The sequence below is a fragment of the Labrus mixtus genome, chromosome 19 (genome assembly GCF_963584025.1).
Source record: "Labrus mixtus chromosome 19, fLabMix1.1, whole genome shotgun sequence".
Lineage (NCBI taxonomy): Eukaryota > Metazoa > Chordata > Actinopteri > Labriformes > Labridae > Labrus > Labrus mixtus.
The window spans coordinates 2,213,893-2,236,289 of NC_083630.1; the positions used below are offsets into that span (position 1 = coordinate 2,213,893).

Here is a 22,397-nt window from a genome sequence, read left to right on the forward strand (position 1 = left end):
CCAGTTAAACCTCCAACCAGAACAGAGCGCGCGTGATCACACCTGCAATGTCTCCTCACACCTTCATTGATTAACACAAAGAGTGAGAGGCTCTTAGCAGCAGACAGGTCACGACACCTGGCGCACAGGTGAACCTCTGCGCGGCTCAATGTGTCGATAATTACAGGCCCTGACCCCCAGCACCTCCACGCGCCGTGAGAAACCAGCCAGACATGCAGCAATGACATGAAGGAAGGAAGGAAGGAAGGAAGGAAGGAAGGAGAGAAGCAATAAAGGAAGAAAGAAAGAAAGAAAGAAAGAAAGAAAGGAAGGAAGGAAGGAAGGAAGGAAGGAGAGAAGGAATAAAGAAAGAAAGAAATGAAGGAATGTAGCGTAAAGTGTCATTTTTGCAGCAAATGTTTGTTTGTAGATTTACGAGATGAGCTGTTTAATGTACTAAGCATGACTTAGATATGAGAGATTTAGTGTCCACACAGAGCTGCAGCCTCACACACTCTGGTACAGGTGAGGTGTTAGAATAAAGCAGGTTATAGTCTCAGAAACAAAGCACACTCACGGGATCACAGCTACCCGGTTTCTTCCTCGTTATCGCACCTAACGTGTCTCCTGTTAATGAGTACAGTTCCACACATGGAGCAGGGGCAGAACTTAATGATGAAACAGCATCTGTTCTCACAATATCTGCCCCTTTTTTTCTCTGATCACGACGCACATTTTGGACACGGACACACACACACACACACACACACACACACACACACACACACACACACACACACACACACACACACACACACACACACACACACACACACACACACTCTCTCTCTGCGCGCGTTGCAGCAGCTAGGCTTCCAAAGTTTACGCGCCCGAGCTCCCGGTGGAAAAGATGAATGAATGAGAAAGAACAGAGCTGCAGGAGCGTCTCACCTCTCTGGGGGTCTTCAGTGCTTCATTCCGACGGGGACAGCCCGCCATGTCGCCTGTTGCAGCCACATTAATCCGCTTTGAAACGGGACATCTCGGCGTGGCGCAGGAAGCGGACACTCACCGAGGAAGAGACCAGTTAGCTCCGGGAAGGAAGGAGAGCTCCCGGTACAGGCGACGTCATAAAGACACGGACACAGCAGAGAAAAGAAAATCCTCCAAATGTAAAGATTTAAAAAAAATCTAAAATCAGATTCCAGGTGTGACCACAGAGAGCCGCAGAGAGAGAGAGAGAGAGAGAGAGAGAGTGAGAGAGAGAGAGGAGCGGACAGACTCGCTGCTCTCACACACAATGAGCCGCTCAGCCTCTGACAGCTCACTTTCACCTCAACTTTGTTTCTCTGCTGAAGCCTGAGAGTCGCAGCTCAGGGCAAACACCCCAGACTGCTCCTTTATTATCTTCACTTAAATGTGACTTGATGCACATTTGTGATGATGAGTTTATTAGCAGGATGTTTCTGTTGGGTTTACTCTGATTACTCGGAGAGAGGAATCATTTCAATAGGCAGTAAGAGAGATGGAGCCTTCATGGAAGATTTATGGTAAGAGTTGCATCAGAGACATGAATTGAAGAGGCACAATCATGTTTTCACTGTTCCTTTTTTTAAATAGAAAATGTGACGCTGACTTGTCCCCGTTTAGGAGCTGTTCCATCTGAGCCGCCTGCAGCAAAGAGAGATGTTAAAAACATGCCAGGATGAGTTGAGTCATATTGATTAATAAACTCATCCAGAGCCTGCAGATAAAAGCAGAGGATTGGAGGGTTCAGATCTGACTGAGGTGGAGGACTCAGCTCCTCTCTGTCTCCTCCTCTGAGAGCCGGGGGGGCCAACTTCCCCGACATGAACCTCCTCCTCTAACTCGCTCAGTGACAAGAGAGAGCCACCATGGAGCACATTTAATCCCCACTTATTGACTCAATACAATGACACAGGATTTCATGTTCCCTCACAATGCAGCCGTGAAGCTGTCGTTTCTTGAAGGCCTTAAAAACAGGCTGCAGTTTGTACAGCGACCGTGTGAACAAAGAGAGCGTGAAAAGGCTCAGAGGCTCTTCAACAACGACCTCACATGTTACTAAAGTTCACTGAGAACAGCTCTGTGTGTGAACACAAGAAGGAAAAGGTTTTTCTCATTTCGTAACAAATTCCTGCTCCATCAAATCTCATGGTTTTCTTCTTCAGTCTGACAAGAATAACATAAATCCTTGACTGATAAAAGTTTTTTTTTTCAAAAGAAGGTGAAAGTCTCCAACGTAGTACAACACAGACCTCAAGTTTTGAATGTCGATTTATGGTTCCTGTAACTGACAACAACTTAAAACATCTATGATGGGGGGAGGGTTATTTAGAGAGAAATATCGCGTTGAAGCTCCTTCTCAATTTACTTTTCTGAAGCCCAATCCAGCCGAGTCATCAGACCTGAAGAAGAGGTGAACAAACGTCTGAGAGCGACTTCTGCAGGATGCACGGCATGTTCTGAGCATGTGATAGTATAAGGACACTCTGGCTGTTTTCTAAAGTGCCTACATGTGACAGTAGTCTGACCTCTGACCTCCAGTCGGTGGTTACTCTGCAGTACACCAGGCCCGGCTAACTGGTTTCCGGTCTTGGAATGAGGAAGTAAACAACAGCCCAGCTGACGTCAGACGCCGCTATGGACGCTGCTATCTGTTGTTTCGACCTCTGACCTGCCGCTTTGCATTGTGGGAAACAGGACGTGAGGGACTGTAGACTTTAACAGAATCAGTACTAGATCAGACAATCTCAAATCTTCTGAAGTGATTCTGCTCTCTTTGTTGATAGCGTGAAAATGTTGAACGACAGAAACTGTCCCCATAGCGTTGGTCTGTGTTCCGTGTCTTTCCTTTTACGTCATGTGGCCCCTCCCCTCCCACAGGAACCGTCCCCGCCATGAGGTGTGTGAACAACAGACTGAGGAAGATTCCCGGAGCAGCCTGCCTACACTGTTCAGCTGAGCATTGTGTGAAAACATGTTGTTGATTTAAACAAAGAGAATCAAGACTTCATTCTGAACCTCTCCAGGGAGGGGAGACACCGGACCCTCTCTCAGGACAAAGCCAGGGTCCACATTGCATTCTGGGAAGTTTTGAAAGGACTGGATAAAGGTCAGTGTGAGCACCTTCATGCACCTGCTCCATTTGGACTTGTCAGACTTTGTTATCTCTTCTTTCAGCCTCCAATCTGCCTCCTGCAGACCTCTGCTGCTTATCACTGCGTCCTAAACCCCCAACCTAAACCCCTCACCCCCCCCACCACCCCCCGTCTCTCCCCCACAACACACACACACACTCAAATATATCATATTAAGTTATAAAACAATACCTGAGAAGAATTACATAGTGGCATAATCCCAAAAGTGCATGATTGAAAAAGGATTAGCAGGGAGGAGGGGGAGGAGGGGGGAGTGTGTGTGTGTGTGTGTGTGTGTGTGTGTGTGTGTGTGTGTGTGGGGGGGGACAGAGTGTGGTGGATTTGTAGTGCGAGCTGGCTGCCTCGGCCTGATTGTGAATCGGGTTCATCCCGTTCAGATTTACGTGCCCCAGCCAGTGATTTGGGATTTACTTTCTTAACAGGCGGTGTGCAGGTGTGTGTGTGTGTGTGTGTGTGTGTGTGTGTGTGTCTGTGTGTGTGTGTGTGTGTGTGTGTGTGTCTGTGTGTGTGTGTGTGTGTGTGTGTGTGTGTGTCTGTGTGTGTGTGTGTGTGTGTGTGTGTGTGTGTGTCTGTGTGTGTGTGTGTGTGTGTGTGTGTGTGTGTGTGTGTGTCTGTTTGTGTGTGTGTGTGTGTGTGTGTGTGTGTGTGTGTGTGTGTCTGTTTGTGTGTGTGTGTGTGTGTGTGTGTGTGTCTGTGTGTCTGTGTGTGTGTGTGTGTGTGTGTGTGTGTGTCTGTGTGTGTGTGTGTGTGTGTGTGTGTGTGTGTGTGTGTGTGTGTGTCTGTGTGTGTGTGTGTGTGTGTGTGTGTGTGTGTCTGTTTGTGTGTGTGTGTGTGTGTGTGTGTGTGTGTCTGTGTGTGTGTGTGTGTGTGTGTGTGTGTGTCTGTGTGTCTGTGTGTGTGTGTGTGTGTGTGTGTGTGCGTGTGTGTGTGTGTGTGTGTGTGTGTGTGTCTGTTTGTGTGTGTGTGTGTGTGTGTGTGTGTGTCTGTGTGTGTGTGTGTGTGTGTGTGTCTGTTTGTGTGTGTGTGTGTGTGTGTGTGTGTCTGTGTGTGTGTGTGTGTGTGTGTGTGTGTGTGTCTGTGTGTGTGTGTGTGTGTGTGTGTGTGTCTGTTTGTGTGTGTGTGTGTGTGTGTGTGTGTGTCTGTGTGTCTGTGTGTGTGTGTGTGTGTGTGTGTGTGTGTGTGTGTGTGTGTGTGCGTGTGTGTGTGTGTGTGTGTGTGTGTGTCTGTCGGTCCATGAAGTCACGACTCGTTGCGTTCGACTGGATGACCGTGTGAGAGGTTGACGGCTCAGAGGACGTTTTCATTGAAAGAAGAGTTCCGTTTTGTCAGCACTGAGAAAAGCCCAGAGAGCGGGCCGTGTTAGCGATCCTGTTGCTAATGCTAATGATGATAAATGACGAGGCCTGCAGGCTCCGGAGAAATGATGTCCGCCTCTCAGGGGGGGTTCAAGCACCAAATTAGCTTCAGTCAATAGCATGTTCCCAAAGTGTCCTCACAGGATGTGCTGACAGGAGTATTGGTTACAGTAAGCGACGGGCGGAATTGAATCTTATTGGCTTGTTCACGGTGTCATTAGCATACGAGGATGAATGAGCGGCCATGATTAGATCCTGTGTGCCGGGCAGAGATCGAAAAATGAGCTCCAGAGAAAGGCACTGAATTATTTCTCCCCTGGATCTGGATTTTAACACCAGTTTAACACCAGACAGAGTTTCACGGTCCGAACAGGAAGTGGTTTCTGCAGGAATTTAAAACAGGCTTCAAAGTTGACTGACAGTTATCTCTTTCTAAATCACGTCATGCACATTCTTATTCCTCTGGTTGAATTTTTTAATCCATATTTCATGTGTTTGGTCACAGAGGGGTCAGTGTAATACAGAGGTGAAACACACAGATCCATCTGCAGCAGGTCAGCTGGTTTACATCTCTGCATTTCCTTCTGTTGTGATCGCCACAGACTGTTGTCGTTTTAAGGACAGCTGTTTTGTGTCTCAGGGATAAAGAGGAATTTAACATGTGGTGTGTGTTGTTCAGCCGTACAGTCGGCCAGTAGAAGCAGTGGTCATCAGAGATGTGAGGATCTGTACGCTGTGTTCTCGTCTCCTGACAGGCCGACAGCTCAAGGACAAACATCACCAGCATCACACAAACATCTCATAACTGCACGCCCTCAGAGTTCAGTTGATATCTTTATATTTTTTATTCTGGAAGATCTGTTTTGTCTTTCTGCTCCACAGAGAGTCGTCCTGAGGACGTGTTTGATGCATTTAGTCTGAAATAAAAACTGAAAATAAGACTGAGCTCATTTGATCTGTTAAAGGTCCAATCATTGAGATGTGTAGAGAGTGAAATGATAAAGGTATCTTACTATATGATCAGACATTAATGAAACATGCTATGTTGAAGTGCTGGCTTCTCTGACAACAATGCAGCAGCCAGTATGTCCTCCTTCTAACTTTAGATTCTGCTCCTGAATGATCTGGAGTCCAGTGTTTGGTTGCAGCGCTGCGGGCAGTGAAGTAACAAGGATCAGAAATCAGAGAGTCTCTTCATAAAGTGAGGACAAACAAACAGAAGCATCAGACTGAGTTCTCGTCCAGCTTCATCAGCAGGTTGTATGATGTATTGCGGTTTTCATTTATGGTCAGAGCCGACAGGGGGAACGAGGAGAACACGGTTTGGGTTGTTTTTTTGCTGCGGTAGATGAAACATCGGAAGGATACAATCGAGACAACAACGTGCACATGAAAACAGAAGACTTGTTTCCTTTGGGTTTAAATGAGTCTGAGAATGTCAGAATCCCCTCTGATAGAACTCAGATATACAAGAAGCTTTAAAGTCTCTCCGAGGCTCTGAATGATAACTTTGATAAATATAATCATCCATCGCTGAGCTGCTCCTCAGTAATTATGACGTTCATAGTCTGAAAGTTGGAAGGCGAGCTCTGAATAAGTGTCTGAGATGTCCCCCCCCCCCCCCCCGCTCTCTGAGCTGGGGTCTCTGCTGCGTCTCCGTCTGACTCGCCCTGGAATCACTTCGATTAAGCACATTGATATTGATTGGCTTGTAAATTGCTGCGCAAAATGAGACAAATAATCCCATTTTGAGTCTCAACACTTGTTTCTAATGGTTTTCAAATCATGGCGGGCAGGAGTGGATCACAATTAGTTTAGCATTCAGCGGCAGAGAGTGGCCGTGCATGCAGCAGTGTGAATCAGAGTCTGCAGCTTCTGTTCTCTGTGAAGACACCGAGGAGAGAGACACACACGCTGTGCAGGGTTTCACTTCTGTCTGCCTCTCTAACAAAAAACAAGTTCCAGAGTGACCAGTAGAGCCTGAAAGGATCTGCTTCACCCTGCTCACTACAGAGACACAGGACGAGCTGGAAACAAGGATCTGAGCGAGCTCATACAAAGTCATGAAGCAGAATCACACACGAGAGAGATCATGAAACTACTCTGGATACATCCATTGAAGGAGAAGAGTTTCTGTTTCTCCATCTGGATGAACTTCACCTGTTCATGTGGATCAGCCTTCAGGGGGTCCTTCTTCAGGTCCTCTGTCTCTTCCTCCCTCTCTCCCTCTCTCCCTCTTCCTCCATCTCTCTCTCCCTCCCCCCCTCTCTCTCTTCCTCCCTCTCTCTCCCTCCCTCTCTCTCTCTCCCTCCCCCTCTCTCTCTCTCCTCTGTCTCTCTCTTCCTCCCTCTCTCTTTCTCTCTGTATCTCTCTCTCTCTCCTCTGTCTTTCTCACTCTCTCTTCCTCTCTCTCTCTCTCCTCTGTCTCTCTCTCTTCCTCCCTCTCTCTTTCTCTCTCTCCTCTGTCTCTCTCTCTCTCTTCCTTCCTCTCTCTCTCCTCTGTCTCTCCCTCCCTCTCTCTCTGCCTCCCTCTCTCTCTCTCTCTCCTCTGTCTCTCCCTCCCTCTCTCTCTGCCTCCCTCTCTCTCTCTCTCTCCTCTGTCTCTCTCTCTCTCCTCTCTCTCTTCCTCCCTCTCTCTTTCTCTCTCTCCTCTGTCTCTCTCTCTCTCTTCCTTCCTCTCTCTCTCCTCTGTCTCTCCCTCCCTCTCTCTCTGCCTCCCTCTCTCTCTCTCTCTCCTCTGTCTCTCCCTCTCTCCCTCTCTCTCTCCCTCTAGATGTTTGATTGTAGCCCTCATCATTGACCTTTAGCTTCTGGATAATGATGTATGTGTCCGTCTTCAGTCTGACCTGAGTCACTTTTTCAATCCTAAATTAAAAACAGCAGTCTGTCCCACAGACACATCCTTTACCCACACACATAAAATGATCATTATGCACTTTAAGTAGTTTAAATATTATAAATTTCTTCTTTAATTAAAAGTCAGACTTTTTAATGGTTCATTTAGAGTTTAGAAAGTCTGAGTTCATCATGTTATTTATTCAATCACTAACTCGCTCTTTGTGTGCGACCCTTTTTTCACAGAAGATGTAAAACAAAAATATGCAAAAAAAATGCAAAGTCTGAGAAGCTGAAGCGTGTTCTGCTCTCAAAAGTAAAGATGAATACGGTTTGGATTATTTATGTTTGTATTTTTATCTGTTCATTTTGTTTCATACCGCCGACCCCCGCCGTCATACATGTCTGATGATGTTAGTGTTTACTCACCGCTGAATGAGAGTTTTCATAAAGTACTGACCCCGCCTTCAAATCAAACAAAGTGACCTCTCTGTAGGTTTAATCTCTCACTGAGAACAGATGTGTTGTGTACAGAGTATTTATGAGAACGTCGTGCATAATAAACTCTAAACCAGGGGTCTCCAACCTTTCTTCATCTGAGAGCTACTTTCAAAAAATGAAAGTGGCCAAGGGCTACTTGCATCAAATCGCTTGCATTTATTTACATAGCTCACATCAGCTGAATTAAGCTACTGTTTGTACATGTGTGAAATTGCTATAAACCAATGCTTATCAATAATCTTAAATTCACATCAATGTCCAAGAAAACATTACTACTACTACTACACTTGTTTTTAACCCAGTCGGTCAACCTATAGGCGAGCTACTGAAAACCTGCCCGCGAGCTACCAGTAGCTCCCGAGCTACCTGTTGGAGACCCCTGCTCTAAATGATGTTTGTCATTGTTGTTAAGAACACACCATGTCCTGACCCGTACCTCTGTTGTTTGAGTCTGCAGACGACAGTTTGGATCAAACACGATGACAATGATGAGTTCATGAACATCTGAAATCAGACCGCCTCATGTCTGACTGCACGCCGTCCGGCTCAGTCAGACCTCACCTGGATGCTGCGTCTGACGAGGTCTGATCCATGACTCGATCTCCGCTCGTCTCCCCTGGCGGTCTCAGACAGTCTGAAGAAATTTGAACTCTGAAGAAAATTAAAGAACTCAAAACATTTTAACCGTGACTGTCCTCCTGCTGAGCACGCAGAATTTAAACATCGTCTGACCGCTGAGCGTCTTCTCTTGGAAGAAGTCTGTGAAATAAAACGTGAGTAACAAAGTCAATCTTTTTAACAGGAAGTGGACGACCTCTGAGGGTTTTAACGCACAAACAGGAGACGCGAGGACGCCACAGAGGGCGGAGCTACTCATCATGAAATGAGCGATGAACTGAAAATATCATGTATGTTTCTAACTCAACAACAGAGGATGAGCTCTCACAAAGGAGCGCTGCTTTAGACCAGGATTCAAATAAAGGCGGCGTGATATAAAAACACGTGTAAGTGATGAGGATGACGGAAAGTTATTTTCACATCAATTCTTTTTGAGTTCGCGGGATCACTTTTATTCATTAAAGTCGTGATCAACAAATGTTTAATAAAACTAAATGTTCACACTCAGACACTGAAGCTCTCTCGCTCTCTCTCTCAACAAATCAAAAGTCAACAACACGACCGTTCAGATTCTGACCGTTTATTTCACATTGTTAGAGCTTCACCGTCCCGTCACTTTCACTGTGTAAATAAAAACAGGAAACAAAAACAAAGAGTTGTCAAACATCAAACATCTGGTTCATCTTCAATCTGTTAGCGGACATTAAACGGTGAGCGCAGGAATCAGCTGAGAGGAACTTTTTCAGCGTGTTTCTGCTGTTTCGACCGTGTCCTTGAACGCCTCACTGCGTGTGGCCTTCACTGCTCCAGTCCGGAATGGAGAACGATTTGGACTGTCTCTTCTCCTCGCCGATCGTGTAGTCCACGTGGATACAGATGTGTCTGCCGCTGTCCTCCGAGGGGTACATGCACACCTCGCCGCTCACCGCCGTGTCCTGCACCACCTCCACCGCGTCGTCCAGGTACAGCACCGCCTGCTTCCAGTGTGTCTCCGGTTTGAACGGGGACGTGGACAGCACCAGCGGTTTATCCGGACACGGGAACGTGACCGTGAAGTGGACGCAGAAGGCGTTAACGGCCGCAGAGCCGAAGGACTCGCACTTGAACTTCCCCTTCAATGACCTCAGCTCGTCCACGCTGACTGTGTTCAGGTCCAGCTCAGCGAAGCGGGCCGGATGTGACAGCACGTCCTCCACGTGCACCGAGTTCATCGCGATGTCTGAGTTCATGATGCATTTCCGGGCGAAACCGTACATACCGGACATGTCCACACCGTAGCGGTCCTTCACGGTGTACCAGAACTGCAGCCGGTCCTCGACCACCGGGTCGCTGATGGGGGAGATGTAGAGCTCGGCTTTGTTCGGCAGGATTAACCCTCCAGGTTTTAACCACTTGTCGCGCGCGAACAGCACCGAGTTTAACATGGACTCGTGCAGGAGGGCATAACCCATCCACTCACTGACTATCACCTCCACCTGCTCAGGTAAGTCCACCGTCTCCACCGTGCCCCGGATCACCTCTATCCGGTCCTCCATGTTGTTCTGCTGGACGATGTTCGCGGCCTGTTCGGCGATCGAACACGCCTCCACCGCGAACACCTTCTTCGCTCCGGCCTGAACACAGAACATGCTGAGCACGCCGGTGCCGGCCCCCACGTCCAGGACCACCTTCCCCCGGATCAACTCACTGTTCCGGAGGATCGCCATCCGGTACGTGTTGGTGCGCACGTGATCCGCGATCATCTCCTCGTGGATCGTCACATCGGTGTAGCTGTCGAAGTAAAGCCGGTCCTGTCCGCTTTTGTCCACTTTTCTTTTCTTCCCGACATGAGACATCTTCTCCTCTGTGTTAGTCTGCTAGCTCTGTGTTGTTCCGCTACTCCCGCCTCGTGGAACATGGGACTTGTAGTCCTTAAACACGCGTACACCGAAATGAATCAGGCAGAAGCTCAATGAAGTGAACTACAACTCCCAGGACCGAGCGTGAGCAATGCAGTTGTGCTGCATTCACGGTCTACAGTAATGTGGTAAATTAGAGCTCCCACATCGAGCAGCGTCAGAAGTTCTGCTCTGAGTTCAATTTCGTGACAATATGAAATAAATAAAGTGCAGAGACAAATTATTCTGACAGTATTCTCAGATAAAAAAAAAGAAATATCTTAAATATTTACTGAGATGAAAAAGTCGTAAAGAAAAACAATCACACATCATAAGATTCTCTTCCCAATGGAAGTGTAAAGTTTCATTTAAAAAAAACTACACATTTTTGAAGAGAGAACTTAAATAATTTGAGATATAAGTCAACTTCCTGTCCCTGAGGGGAAATGTGTTTAGCAGCCAAGAGAAACATTTAGAGAACACGGACTCTAACGCTGCATTCACGTGATTTCGGGCACATCGGAAAAAACAAGATTCCGACTTCTAAAATGTTCATGAACGCCTGCTCAAGTCGGAACAACAACTCGGAAACTTGGAAAGAATCTGGTGACTTGCAGACTAGACATCATATTTGTCATCAACATGGAGGGAGAAAGATGTTTAGTTAATGTACACTTTTGATTAATTCACGTGTTGCGCTTTAACTCATAACAGAGACATTGAAACATCCTGTTTGTTGTTGTTACAACATTCCCACATTACGGACTGAAAACACGAGAACACACTGAAGTCGGAGGAACGACTTCCCAACTCAGAAAGTGTGACCATCTGAGGAGCACCTGAACACATCATATTTAACTGACAGAGGAGCACCTGAATGCCGCATGAGACATTAGAGTCAACATTAGAAACATGAAAAACATAAATACTAGAGTTCATGAGGTGACAACAGGATGCCGAGAAAATATAAGAACGTCCATAAAAGCTTCATTCAAACTCAAGTAACGCCCGTTATCAGGGTCATGGGAAAGGGGGAGCGGGGGGGGGGGGGGGGAGCAGACGACACGTGGGAAAGGAGCCACAGGTCTGATTTGAACCCATGCTGCCCGCTTGGGGCGCACACACTAACCACCAGACAGCAGCGCCCCTAAATGAAAATGTTCAAACTGTCATTATGGTATGACAACAAAAACGTCAAAATGAACTAGATTTGAGAGGACTCATTGTACCCTCACAGACGTCTTTGTTTCGTTTCATACAAATAAAACCAGCTGGAAATATAAATAAGGAAGTACTCTGGATTTTTGGAGTGTTTAGCGTCGTTGTTTGTGAGCATCTGTCAGAGTTTCCGTCCTGCTCCGTACATAAAGACGCTCCAGTCCAGTGTGTACATCGTTACAAGCTGCTGCACACAACACCATCATTACCAGTTTGGTTTTTCTCTGAGCTCTGCACAAACTTCTGGCAGTCTGAACACAGCTGCTGCTGCCGCTCGGCTCTCCTCGCTCCTCCTCGTCCCCGTGGGAGCGTCTCCAGTCTGTTTCAGAGATCTTTGGCAGAAGATGCTGGACAAATGAGACGGAGCTGCATCCCATTTCATCGGGATGAAAAGAGGAGAGGAGGCAGCGGCGGGTTTAGGGGAGAGAGATGGTGAGGCGCTGGGCGTGTTGTTGTTCTATAGGCAGCACGCTGTAATGAGAAGATGTGAAATAAGAAAGAAAATACTGCAGGAGATTTGTGGGTGGAGAGGTGGGAGTGTGTTTGTGCATTCTCATTGAAATGCTGCTTCTTCTAAATGTGTGTCCAATGCTGCCATTAAAGCGCCGACACTCCAGAGAAATGTTTGCATTTAATAATCCACTCTTGTCAAAGTGATCCAGAATGAAACGGGGACATGTTTCTGCAGGAGGAGAGCCGCCATCAAGGGAAATGAGCCAAACACTGGTCGTAAACACCGACGCTCTATACTGTTCCTCTCTCCACTTATTTCAGCCCAGAAACAGAATAAACAGAATGTAAAGAAGCGACGTGATCCTACAGAGAGTCCGACAGCAAAGCTGGACACAAACGTGTGAGCGGTCAGTAACAAAGAGGAGAAACCTACAGAGGGAGGGAGAGCTCACCGGAGCGTGAAACAGAGACTGTGTTTGTGGAGTTCAGACTGTGATGGTTGGCAGGAGGGTCTGCAGGCTCTGTTTCTGGTCCACACACACACACACACACACACACACACACACACACACACACACACACACACACACACACACACACACACACACACACACACACACACACACACACACACACACACACACACACACTCAGGTAAAGAGCTGCCAGACTCTCACAGCCAACAGCAGCTCCCACTGAGACGCCTGGCACCGTTTCTACCTCCGTCCTTAAACTAGTAAAAATGACAACACGTCTGTTTTCATGCAGAGGAAACGTCTGCAAGCAACCATCATTACAGCAGAGCCGTGGTCAGGTCAGCGTGTTCGTTGAACTATCTCACTGAGATGTTTTAAATGCGTCATGAACAGGCGCTCTGCAGGCACCCAGGATCATCTCAGAACTTAGTGGAGCAGCTTCCTCCTTTCCGGGGCCTCGAGTGGAAGCCCGATCCCTTTAGACAATGACGAGTGCAATCACAAACTTTTCTCTTTTTCCTGACGCTGTAAAGTGTGTGTGTTAAGACTGAATCATATATTTCACATGTCTTATAGTAGAGAGAGCATGTTTTCAAAATGTTGGAGGATTCATCCTGAAAGTTGTCTGAAGGGGTTTAAAGATAAAGGGGGAAACTCATCAGCAGCTGTTCTTCTCCGTGGCCAGCTGCTGTCAGCATGCACGGCCTCATGGGAAATGCCTGCGTCCTGTCAGTGTTACTGGACCTGTCAGCTACACACACACACACACACACACACACACACACACACACACACACACACACACACACACAAGGACATACACACGCCACCTTGCATGCTTACATATGTAAACACACGTACACCTGCACAAACAGCATGCGACCACGGCAGAACACTTCAGCTGTTTTTTGTCACAGCACTCTCAGATGAAAATAGTTCAACTTTCTAAACACCACCTGGCTCGTCAGAGCTACTGTCTCTAACCATCCTATCACAGTCAAGCGGGGGCGGGACTTCTGATATCAACTTTTACAACAACAACGATGAAACTAAAATAACTTTCTTCTCCATGCATGGTTTATCCAAGCTGCAGCCTCCAGTGTTGAAAAATGAAGCGGATGCTGAACCCTGCAGTTCCTCGAGTGTCCACTAGAGGCTGGCTGCAGAAGCACAGGAAGTCACTTACACACCCATTCTAAAAAGCCTGTTTTTACAGCAGAGATGAACATGTTTACAGCCTGGTTCAAAAAAACAAATAGGTGTGATTAGCTCATGTCTCGATCGACACACACTGTACGGGGGGGTGAATGTTTTGATGACTCATCAGTTTTGATTTGATGAAGGATAAGAATTATTCACAATAAGGCGTGTAGCTGACATGATTGACAGGTGGGCGCGGTGTAACGGTTTGTCAGGAGGTTTAAAACCCGCCTCAGCTCCAGCTCTCAGCCTGTCGTTAGGTTGACTGAAAGTTAGACTGAGACAGCATTTCCAGCATGGAGACCGCCATCGATGGGACTCCAGAGTCTGCTTCTGAAACCAATGGGTGGCGTCTCAGAGACTTCCTCCATGTTTTATACAGTCTGTGGGCCCGATCTTACATTGCTTAAATCAATTTTTTTCCCAGATATTTTATTTGGCCGCCTGTGAAGTGCGGCTGTGTGTTCACAGGCGCTCCCAGCTGTTTTTCCTCAGGTGTTTTTGGCGGGCTCTATGGGTTCATAGCCTCGTCTCTTTGAGGGTGTAGAGCTGCTGCTGATACCAGGACATGATTCCTTTACATTTTACTTTTCTTGGTGAAATTTCTTTGAATAAAATGAAGCATAAGGAGTTACTTAAAACAGACTTAACAGTCACTACAAAGGGAAGTGGACGGTCTGTGAGCCAACTTTAGTAACCTAGCAACAGCAAGCGTTGCGCTCTGAAGTTCAGGCTGTGGACGCTGCCAGCACAAAAACGTGTTGCTAGTGGACACAGAGCCTCACTGTTCTCATATAATGTATAGATTAAAAAAATAACTGGATTAAATCATAACGTTGAATTGCAATACATAAAATCAGAAGAGAAGTATTCTTCCCTCAACTCGACTACACTGATTTTATTTGTGGTACACACACCTCCACACAGCGCCATCAGCTTTATCTCCACGGTTACCTGTTTCAAAGGAAGGCAGACTGCTGAGCTACAAATACAAGACTGCACCGGCTCCTTATTGACCGGCCTCAGAGATCAATACCTGCTGCTTTGATATCTCACTCACCTGTGGGAGAGCTGCAGCGTCCTCACACACTTTACATCTCCTCACCTGATCACACGGAGGAAACTTTATTCATCCTCAGACAAAACACTGTTTCACACACCGATGCATCTCGATGCCTTCTCCAAGTGTCTGTGTGTGTCTGTGTGTGTCTGTGTGTGTGTGTGTGTGCGTGTGCGTGCGTGTGTTATCTCCTTCCATGCTCTGACATCTCTCTGTATGGACACAGTGTGTTTTATCAGAGAAAAACGTATAACGATCGGAGCAAAACATTTCCTGCACCAGCTGTTTCCATTCCCCTTGTTTGTACAGTCCACCAACCACAAGACACACACACACACACACACACATAGACACACACACACACACACACACACACACACACACACACAGACACACACACAACCCTGCCTCCTTTCAATTGCTCCAACCAATCATGTTACAGGATCTCATCCCATCAATCCAGACCTCTGGTAATTCATTGCTTCCATCCTCTCCCTGCAGACGTCGGTATCAGTTTCATTCCTCTGCAATTAGATTAAATTATGCTGACTCATGATGAACCCACAGAGCAATTAGCAGGACAGAAATATTGTCTGTTTGTTAATGGAGGTTATTTGAAAAGTCATTGATGATAAATGTTCCTTCAGAGGTCCATAAATAAAACTCCTAAAGTCTCAGGCCGTCATGTTTCTGGTGAATCTTTCTCCCACTATCCAGAGACTGAAAACGACCTGACCCCAAACTCAAAAGACCTTTTCAGCCATCTTTGTACATTCAGATTGCTTCCATGAAGGCGTAATATTTGCGTCCCACTCTGTGAGGTCACATTGTGTTTTGGCATTGCAGAACCACGGAACAGCGGTAGCTCCACATACACACACAGTCAGACATGCATACACACACACACAGCGCTGTTCTCCCCCGCTGGCTCAGCTGATCCCGTCTCTCCTCTGTAACGCCTCTGATGATGCTACGGAGGGGGGGTCACTCCATCCCTCCATCAAGCAGCAACATCTTATGTTAAAAAATGTAGCTGATGCTGAAGTGTAAAATCCTGCAGTTCCTGGAGTGTCCACTAGAGGCTGGCTGCAGAAGCACAGGAAGTCACATACACACCCATTCTAAAAAGCCTGTTTTTACAGCAGAGATGAACATGTTTACAGCCTGGTTCAAAAAAACAAATAGGTGTGATTAGCTCATGTCTCGATGGACACACACTGTACGGGGGTGAATGTTTTGATGACTCATCAGTTTTGATTTGATGAAGGATAAGAGTTCTTCACAATAAGGCATGTAGCTGACCTGATTGACAGGTGAGCGCGGTGTAACGGTTTGTCAGGAGGTTTAAAACCCGCCTCAGCTCCAGTTCTCAGTCTGTCGTTAGGTTGACTGAAAGTTAGACTGAGACAGCATTTCCAGCATGGAGAACGCCATCGATGGGACTCCAGAGTCTGCTTCTGAAACCAACGGGTGGCGTCTCAGAGACGTCACTCAGGCTGCGTCCAGTAATATTTACAGTCTGTGGTTAAAACACCCGGTGGACATTAAGACTCATGTGGTCTCTGATCGTACTTTGTGCCAAGTTGAAATCTCTCTCTGTTTGGGGAAGAAGTCATTTGGAGTAATTATGCTTTTTATCTGCTGATTCCCTCTGAGGCAGCATGTTCAGTCTTATTCTCAGTGTGAAAACACAAACAGAAGAAAAGTCAGACTTTACCGCTGAGAGCTGCACATGTCCGACTCTCTGTTTATCTGCAGCCATAAAAAGTCCCCTCATGAAGCATTGTTCCATTTTCCTTTAATCAAAGCCGCTCTCAGTCTAAACATGAAGTTATTTGTTGCTCTGCACAGATGAAGGTCACCATACATCAGACAGCTTCATTTGTGTTTCTTCTCTCCTGGATAAACAGAGAGAGAGAGAAAGCTGCACTTCTGAGGCGATAAGATCCTCCGGCTTGTTCCTCACGCTGACCTTGGGCTGCAAAGTAAAAATCGATGCTCTTTCAGGAGGACAGAAAGCAGGATTCACTTTCTGTTAAAGAACTGTGAGTCTCCTACAGGAGGAGAGACGGAGGAGGAGGAGGTGGTGTCACACACACACACACACACACACACACACACACACACACACACACACACACACACACACAAGAATCTATGGGACTGGATTAGACTGGAGCTTTGCTTTAGGGACATTTGGTTTAAAGTATCAGAGTTAGCTTCTTCTACCTCAGATCACACCTGCCTCTCTCTGAATCTGCACATTTATAACAAAGTGACGCCTCTTACAATACACCATCTCTTTGTCTGTTACGATGCTCACTGTGTCAGAGTAGACGATCACAGAGACATACATTGTGTCTGGACTTGACAGACATGACAGACTTCACAATGGTACCCGACCAATCATCACCACTGACGTGATGACGTTGGAAGCAAGAGGGGCGGAGCTGAACTACACACTGAAAGAAGACTGTAAACAAGACAAAAAAATTTTTTTTGTCAGAGCTCAACAATCTTGCCCTCCGACTGAGTTCTCCCGATTGTGCCGAGTGTGTTAGGAGGATTATAAAATTACAAATCTGTTGAATCTGTCCTCATGTCTGTGGTCTCCATGTTTTTAAAATCAGTTAAGATTTGAAAATCGTCCGGTGTGAAGCCAGCTTTAAAAGTCCCCGCTTTAAAAAACATAAACCAACGTGACAGCGAAGGCTTCAGAGGCCGAGCTGCTCAGGACCTGGAGGAGACGCTGACTGAGGACAGCCGGAGAGATTTAGCTGTACAGTATTGCTTTCCTCCAACCAAATCAGAAAATCCATTCAGCACATTAGCACAACTGCTAATTGCTGAGGTCTGTGTGTGTAACTGCACACATCGATCTGTGCACAACCTCCAACAGTTCAAATGGAGCGGTGAAATTAAAGACGCTGATTGGACGGACAAAGATTTTGTGCCATGTTCAGCCACAGATATTATAACTGAAGACGGAAGTGAAGGGACCTGAATCAAAAGAAACGTCTGCAGCAGGTAAACAGACTGTAACGTCTGCAGCAGGTAAACAGACTGTAACGTCTGCAGCAGGTAAACAGACTGTAACGTCTGCAGATAAACAGACTGTAACGTCTGCAGATAAACAGACTGTAACGTCTGCAGCAGGTAAACAGACTGTAACGTCTGCAGATAAACAGACTGTAACGTCTGCAGCAGGTAAACAGACTGTAACGTCTGCAGATAAACAGACTGTAACGTCTGCAGCAGGTAAACAGACTGTAACGTCTGCAGCAGGTAAACAGACTGTAACGTCTGCAGCAGGTAAACAGGCTGTAACGTCTGCAGCAGGTAAACAGACTGTAACGTCTGCAGCAGGTAAACAGACTGTAACGTCTGCAGATAAACAGGCTGTAACGTCTGCAGCAGGTAAACAGACTGTAACGTCTGCAGCAGGTAAACAGACTGTAACGTCTGCAGCAGGTAAACAGACTGTAACGTCTGCAGCAGGTAAACAGGCTGTAACGTCTGCAGCAGGTAAACAGTCTGTAATGTCTGCAGCGGGTATAAAAGTTGTTGTTTTTGTCCCTGAAAGGCTCCGGTTGTTTTTCTTTTTTACCACAAACAGCTGTTACATCACTCTCTACAAACACTACATTCAGAATTAAAACAAAATTTAATCTGAACTAACCGTTTCAAACAATAACGTCAGACTCACTGAGGCGGTGGTAGAGCGTAAAAACACTTCCTCTGCATCCAGATGTGTGTTTGTGTTGTTCCACAGAGTTGACCCAAAGTCAAATGTACACACTCTGCCTCGGGTGTTTTCTCTACGTCCCTGTTTGAACCCGTCGTGGTCACTTTGTGAGCCTCAGGCAAATATAACCACAGTCCTCAGGCGGAGTCAACAGAAAGCTGCTGTCCAGCCCAAACACACGTTTCCACATATAATGAGAGCTCACAGCAGCCGTGTGTGCTGTAAAGCTGCATATTAAATTTGATGATCCTTGGTATTGTGGCATGTGAACAGGAAGTGTCTCAGCCGGGGATTCACCTGATCTCCTCAAACTTCTTCTCTACCTGCTAATAACACTTTGCTGCTTTCTAAAAGTAAGCCGTTGGAAAGCTTTTGACTTTACTTTGAGCTTCTTTAAAAAGTTGCACTTGGGGATCCAGCGAGCCATGACTCTTCATTGTCTTTGTGTTCATGCCCGAACAATGACATCATCTATCTGAAGCGACGCTCTGCACAGCTACCTCCATCCTGACCTCTAATTGGGAGGCAGTTTGTGCCGGAGGGAGCATTACACTGCATCCCTAAATGGCTTCTCTGGGCCACTGCACAGGACATTTAGTTAAAGTTGGTCATTCTGCGTCCCTGGAGAGCCGCTAAAGAGTTTGCCACATTGCCTGGAAGAAAGTGCAAAGACATCCAACGTGCTGCAGCTGACAGGATTGTGCGCCGAGGTCCCTGGATGCAGTCAGGATGGCAGAGCGCGCAGCGTGGAGCTAAGTAATGCCCCGCTGCATCCGCCTAATAAGCTGTAAATAATCGCTCTGCTCTTTTCTCGCTGTTCTCCGCAGTGTAATAAGAAAACATTGGGCTGGATCAAGTTTTCCAGCAGCTCGGGGAATGGCTCCCTGGTGGAGCATCTCTTGTTTTTCAGCATTACCTTAACACAACATGGACATAAATCACAGACGAGAGGACTTCAGCACTCTGAGGGAACCTTTGTTTCTGTTAGGAATCGATATGAACGTCATTTCACTTTTCAGAGAGGTTGAACTGCAGGAGGTGAACAGGCTGTTCTTCCTGCCACACCTGTCGTATGATGTTTTTAAGACTCTTAAATCATATCTTAGAGATATCAAAATGAAAGATGTGACGCTTTGGTTAGATTTGTAAATGCTGCTGCACCTTTTATACTTTTAATATCAGATCAATTAAACACATCCTCTGTTTGGACTGTAGTAAACATCCTTGTATTTCTGTTTGAGCTGCATGATTTAAAAGACACAAAAGACAAAAGTCTTATCTTGTCGTTGCAGAGAGAATGAAGGCTCTAGCTTTTATGTTTTTATTTTATTTTAAATCAAAGCATCTCTGCTGTCACTTCAATTAACAGTGTTCAGAACACCTGAGGAAGTGTGACACGCATGTGGTTTAAAGCCACAGTGCTGTTGTGAATCCTGAATCTGTCTCTCTAAAACTTCCGGATGTTTAATCTGTGAGATGTCTCCAGCTGTCCCTGAAGATCCCTGATGTTATAAACCTGGACGTCCATGACCGAGGACATGGACTGGACTTGATGGGACTATGCTGACTTTCACGTGTCTGAAGAAAAGCATGAGATAAATATTTATAGATTTGGATTTTTTTCCTTTTTCTCTTCTTCACAGCTGAGTTAACTTGAAAAGAAACGAGCTGATATCTGACCTGGTTTAGTTGGAAGTGTTACTGGAGTGAAACATACAGACTGGATTTGAGGAAGAAGGGTTTATCTTCCTGTTTTTTCTACTTCCTGCTCTTGAATCATTTCTACACCTGACTGAAAACAGAGCTGTCTGTGTGAAGCTTTATGTGTTTGCTGGTTTAAGATAAGACTGTTTGTACTCTCTCTCTCTGAGTGTCGTCTGCAGGCGTCTTTGTTTACGCTGATAAAAATATGATTTAAAGCATGAATCAGCTGATGCTGGGGATCATTTATTTTATAATGAACAAACTGATGACCTCTTTAATGTTCAGTAGAGGGTCATATCCAGCTGTTAGCACCAGATCTTATCAAAACGCTTTAAACCTTTTTACCTCTAAGAGACCCCCAACAAACACTTTTTTTTATTTTACAGAATTTAATTTTGCTTCTACATTCATGCTTGCATGCACAGAGGGGTTTACAACTCTCTGCCTTCACAATGTGTCAACAGATGTTTTATATCCTTTAAATCTTCACAAACTAAATATCATGTAACTGAATGAACCCCAGTCATTTCCAAAAGTACGGACATTTCTTTATGGATAAAAAAAGCCATCATCTTGTGATACTTAAAGGTCACATATTCTCCTCCTCTTCAACCAGTGTAAATAAGTCTCAGAGCTCCTCAAAACATGTGTGTGAAGTTTCTTGTTCTAAATCCACTCTGATCCTGTATTTGATCATGTCTATAAACCCCTCTATTTCAGCCCTGCTCAGAACAGGCTGTTTCTGTGTCTGTACCTTTAAATATGTAAATGAGCTGTGTCTGACCACGCCCCCTCTCTGGAAGGGCTTGGGTGTCTCGGTCTTTCTCGTTCCATGTTCTATTGTTTACGGTGAGAAGGCAGACTCAGAGGGCAGAACAAACACCTAGCTGTGGGAGTGTCACCCACCTGGGGGAGGGGCTACTGCCCTTTGTGATGTCATGAAGGGTAAATCGCCAAACGGCCTGTTTGAGCACAAATTTTCTGAAAAGTGGAGCAGACAGAAGACAGAGAGGATGGACTTTTCTCATCATTGGGGGGTTTGTAGACGGACTAGAGACACATGTTAGAGTTAGAGAAACATGGTATATAATATTGCAAAAGATAAAAACATTTATCCCTGAAAATCTGGAGGACGAGTCGACTAGAGAGAGCAGCCTCAAAGTCATCTCTAACAACATCTCACTACCTTCTGTTCTTCTTCAGGTGTGTTCCTCACTTCCTGCAGAGTGTGACAGGTGCTACCGTGCCCGATGACTGTATGATAACAGCCTCCGAGTGTCTGACATGATGAGAGCTCATCAACAACCACGTTAGCTGCTCATACTAATGATGCTCCTCACAGAAACAAACTGCAGCTCCTATCTGACTAGAACTAATGAAACTCACTGCCTGTCCTGACCTTTGACCTTTCTGTAACTGTTCCTGAGAGCATGACCCAGAGCTCTCTGGATGAAGACATGCACTCTGTGGACTCCATTTAAAAGATATTCACAAGATGAAATCTCTGAAAACTCAATTTGCCTTTCAGTGTGTTTCCCTCTGTCAGTGTTTCCTCTGAATGTTCCTGTAGCGCTGAATCAAAACAAACTGCAGATTTTCTCTTTATCTGCTTCCATCTGCAGGTATCAACTGTTTGAATCATTTAAATCTGCTTATTGTTGTGTTAATTACTGAATGGAAATGGCCCAATTACATACTTTAATTAGCAGATAAACACACACATCCGTCCCATCATGCATTGCTCCCTGAGTCCCGGCCTCTCCCTCGTCTCTCCGGGTCTCTGCTTCTCTTCAAGGTGACTAATTTAATCCTCTGATTTTCTGACCTTTGCAGCGTTGTTTTGATGGTAATGATTTCCTGTCCCTTCTCCTCAGCGCTCGCAGCAAACGGAGCGTCTGCTTTGTGTCCCGACTCTCGCATGAAATGTGAAGTGAGCTGTGCAGAGATCCTCGTGTGTGACAGAGGGGTCACTCTGCTCAGACAGGTGAGTGTGTTTGGAGGGGCTTCTTAAAGTGGCTTTGTTATGCTCACGTTGACTTCAGCGTTGTTCTGCGGCTGAAAGAGAAAATATTTGTTTTCTTTCAGGCTCTGTAATCATTTGATCTACAGACTATATATTTAATGAAAGACGTGCACGTGATCAGAATGTATGCATTAGGCTCTGCGTCCACCTGGCGTTTTTTCGGGGTAGAAA

General features: G+C 46.0%; 2 protein-coding genes across 11 annotated transcripts in view; both read right to left on the minus strand.

Annotated features, from left to right (window-relative positions):
- The window catches only part of ntng1a (netrin g1a), a 120,235-nt gene extending 118,954 nt beyond the window's left edge, over window positions 1–1,281 (minus strand). For 3 of the 10 annotated variants that reach the window (XM_061064352.1, XM_061064354.1, XM_061064351.1), the window contains exon 1: window positions 931–1,281. The gene's annotated coding sequence lies outside the window, so the exon portion shown is untranslated. The remainder of the gene's footprint in view (window positions 1–930) is intronic. The other 7 variants (XM_061064353.1, XM_061064356.1, XM_061064355.1 and 4 more) reach the window with 3 other exon arrangements.
- Window positions 1,282–9,034: 7,753 nt separating this feature from the next.
- On the minus strand, window positions 9,035–10,358 carry prmt6 (protein arginine methyltransferase 6). Its single transcript, XM_061064512.1, has one exon. It carries the CDS (start codon window positions 10,303–10,305, stop codon window positions 9,253–9,255), a length of 1,053 nt encoding a protein of 350 aa, XP_060920495.1. The 5' UTR covers window positions 10,306–10,358; the 3' UTR covers window positions 9,035–9,252.
- Between the last annotated feature and the right edge of the window lie 12,039 nt (window positions 10,359–22,397).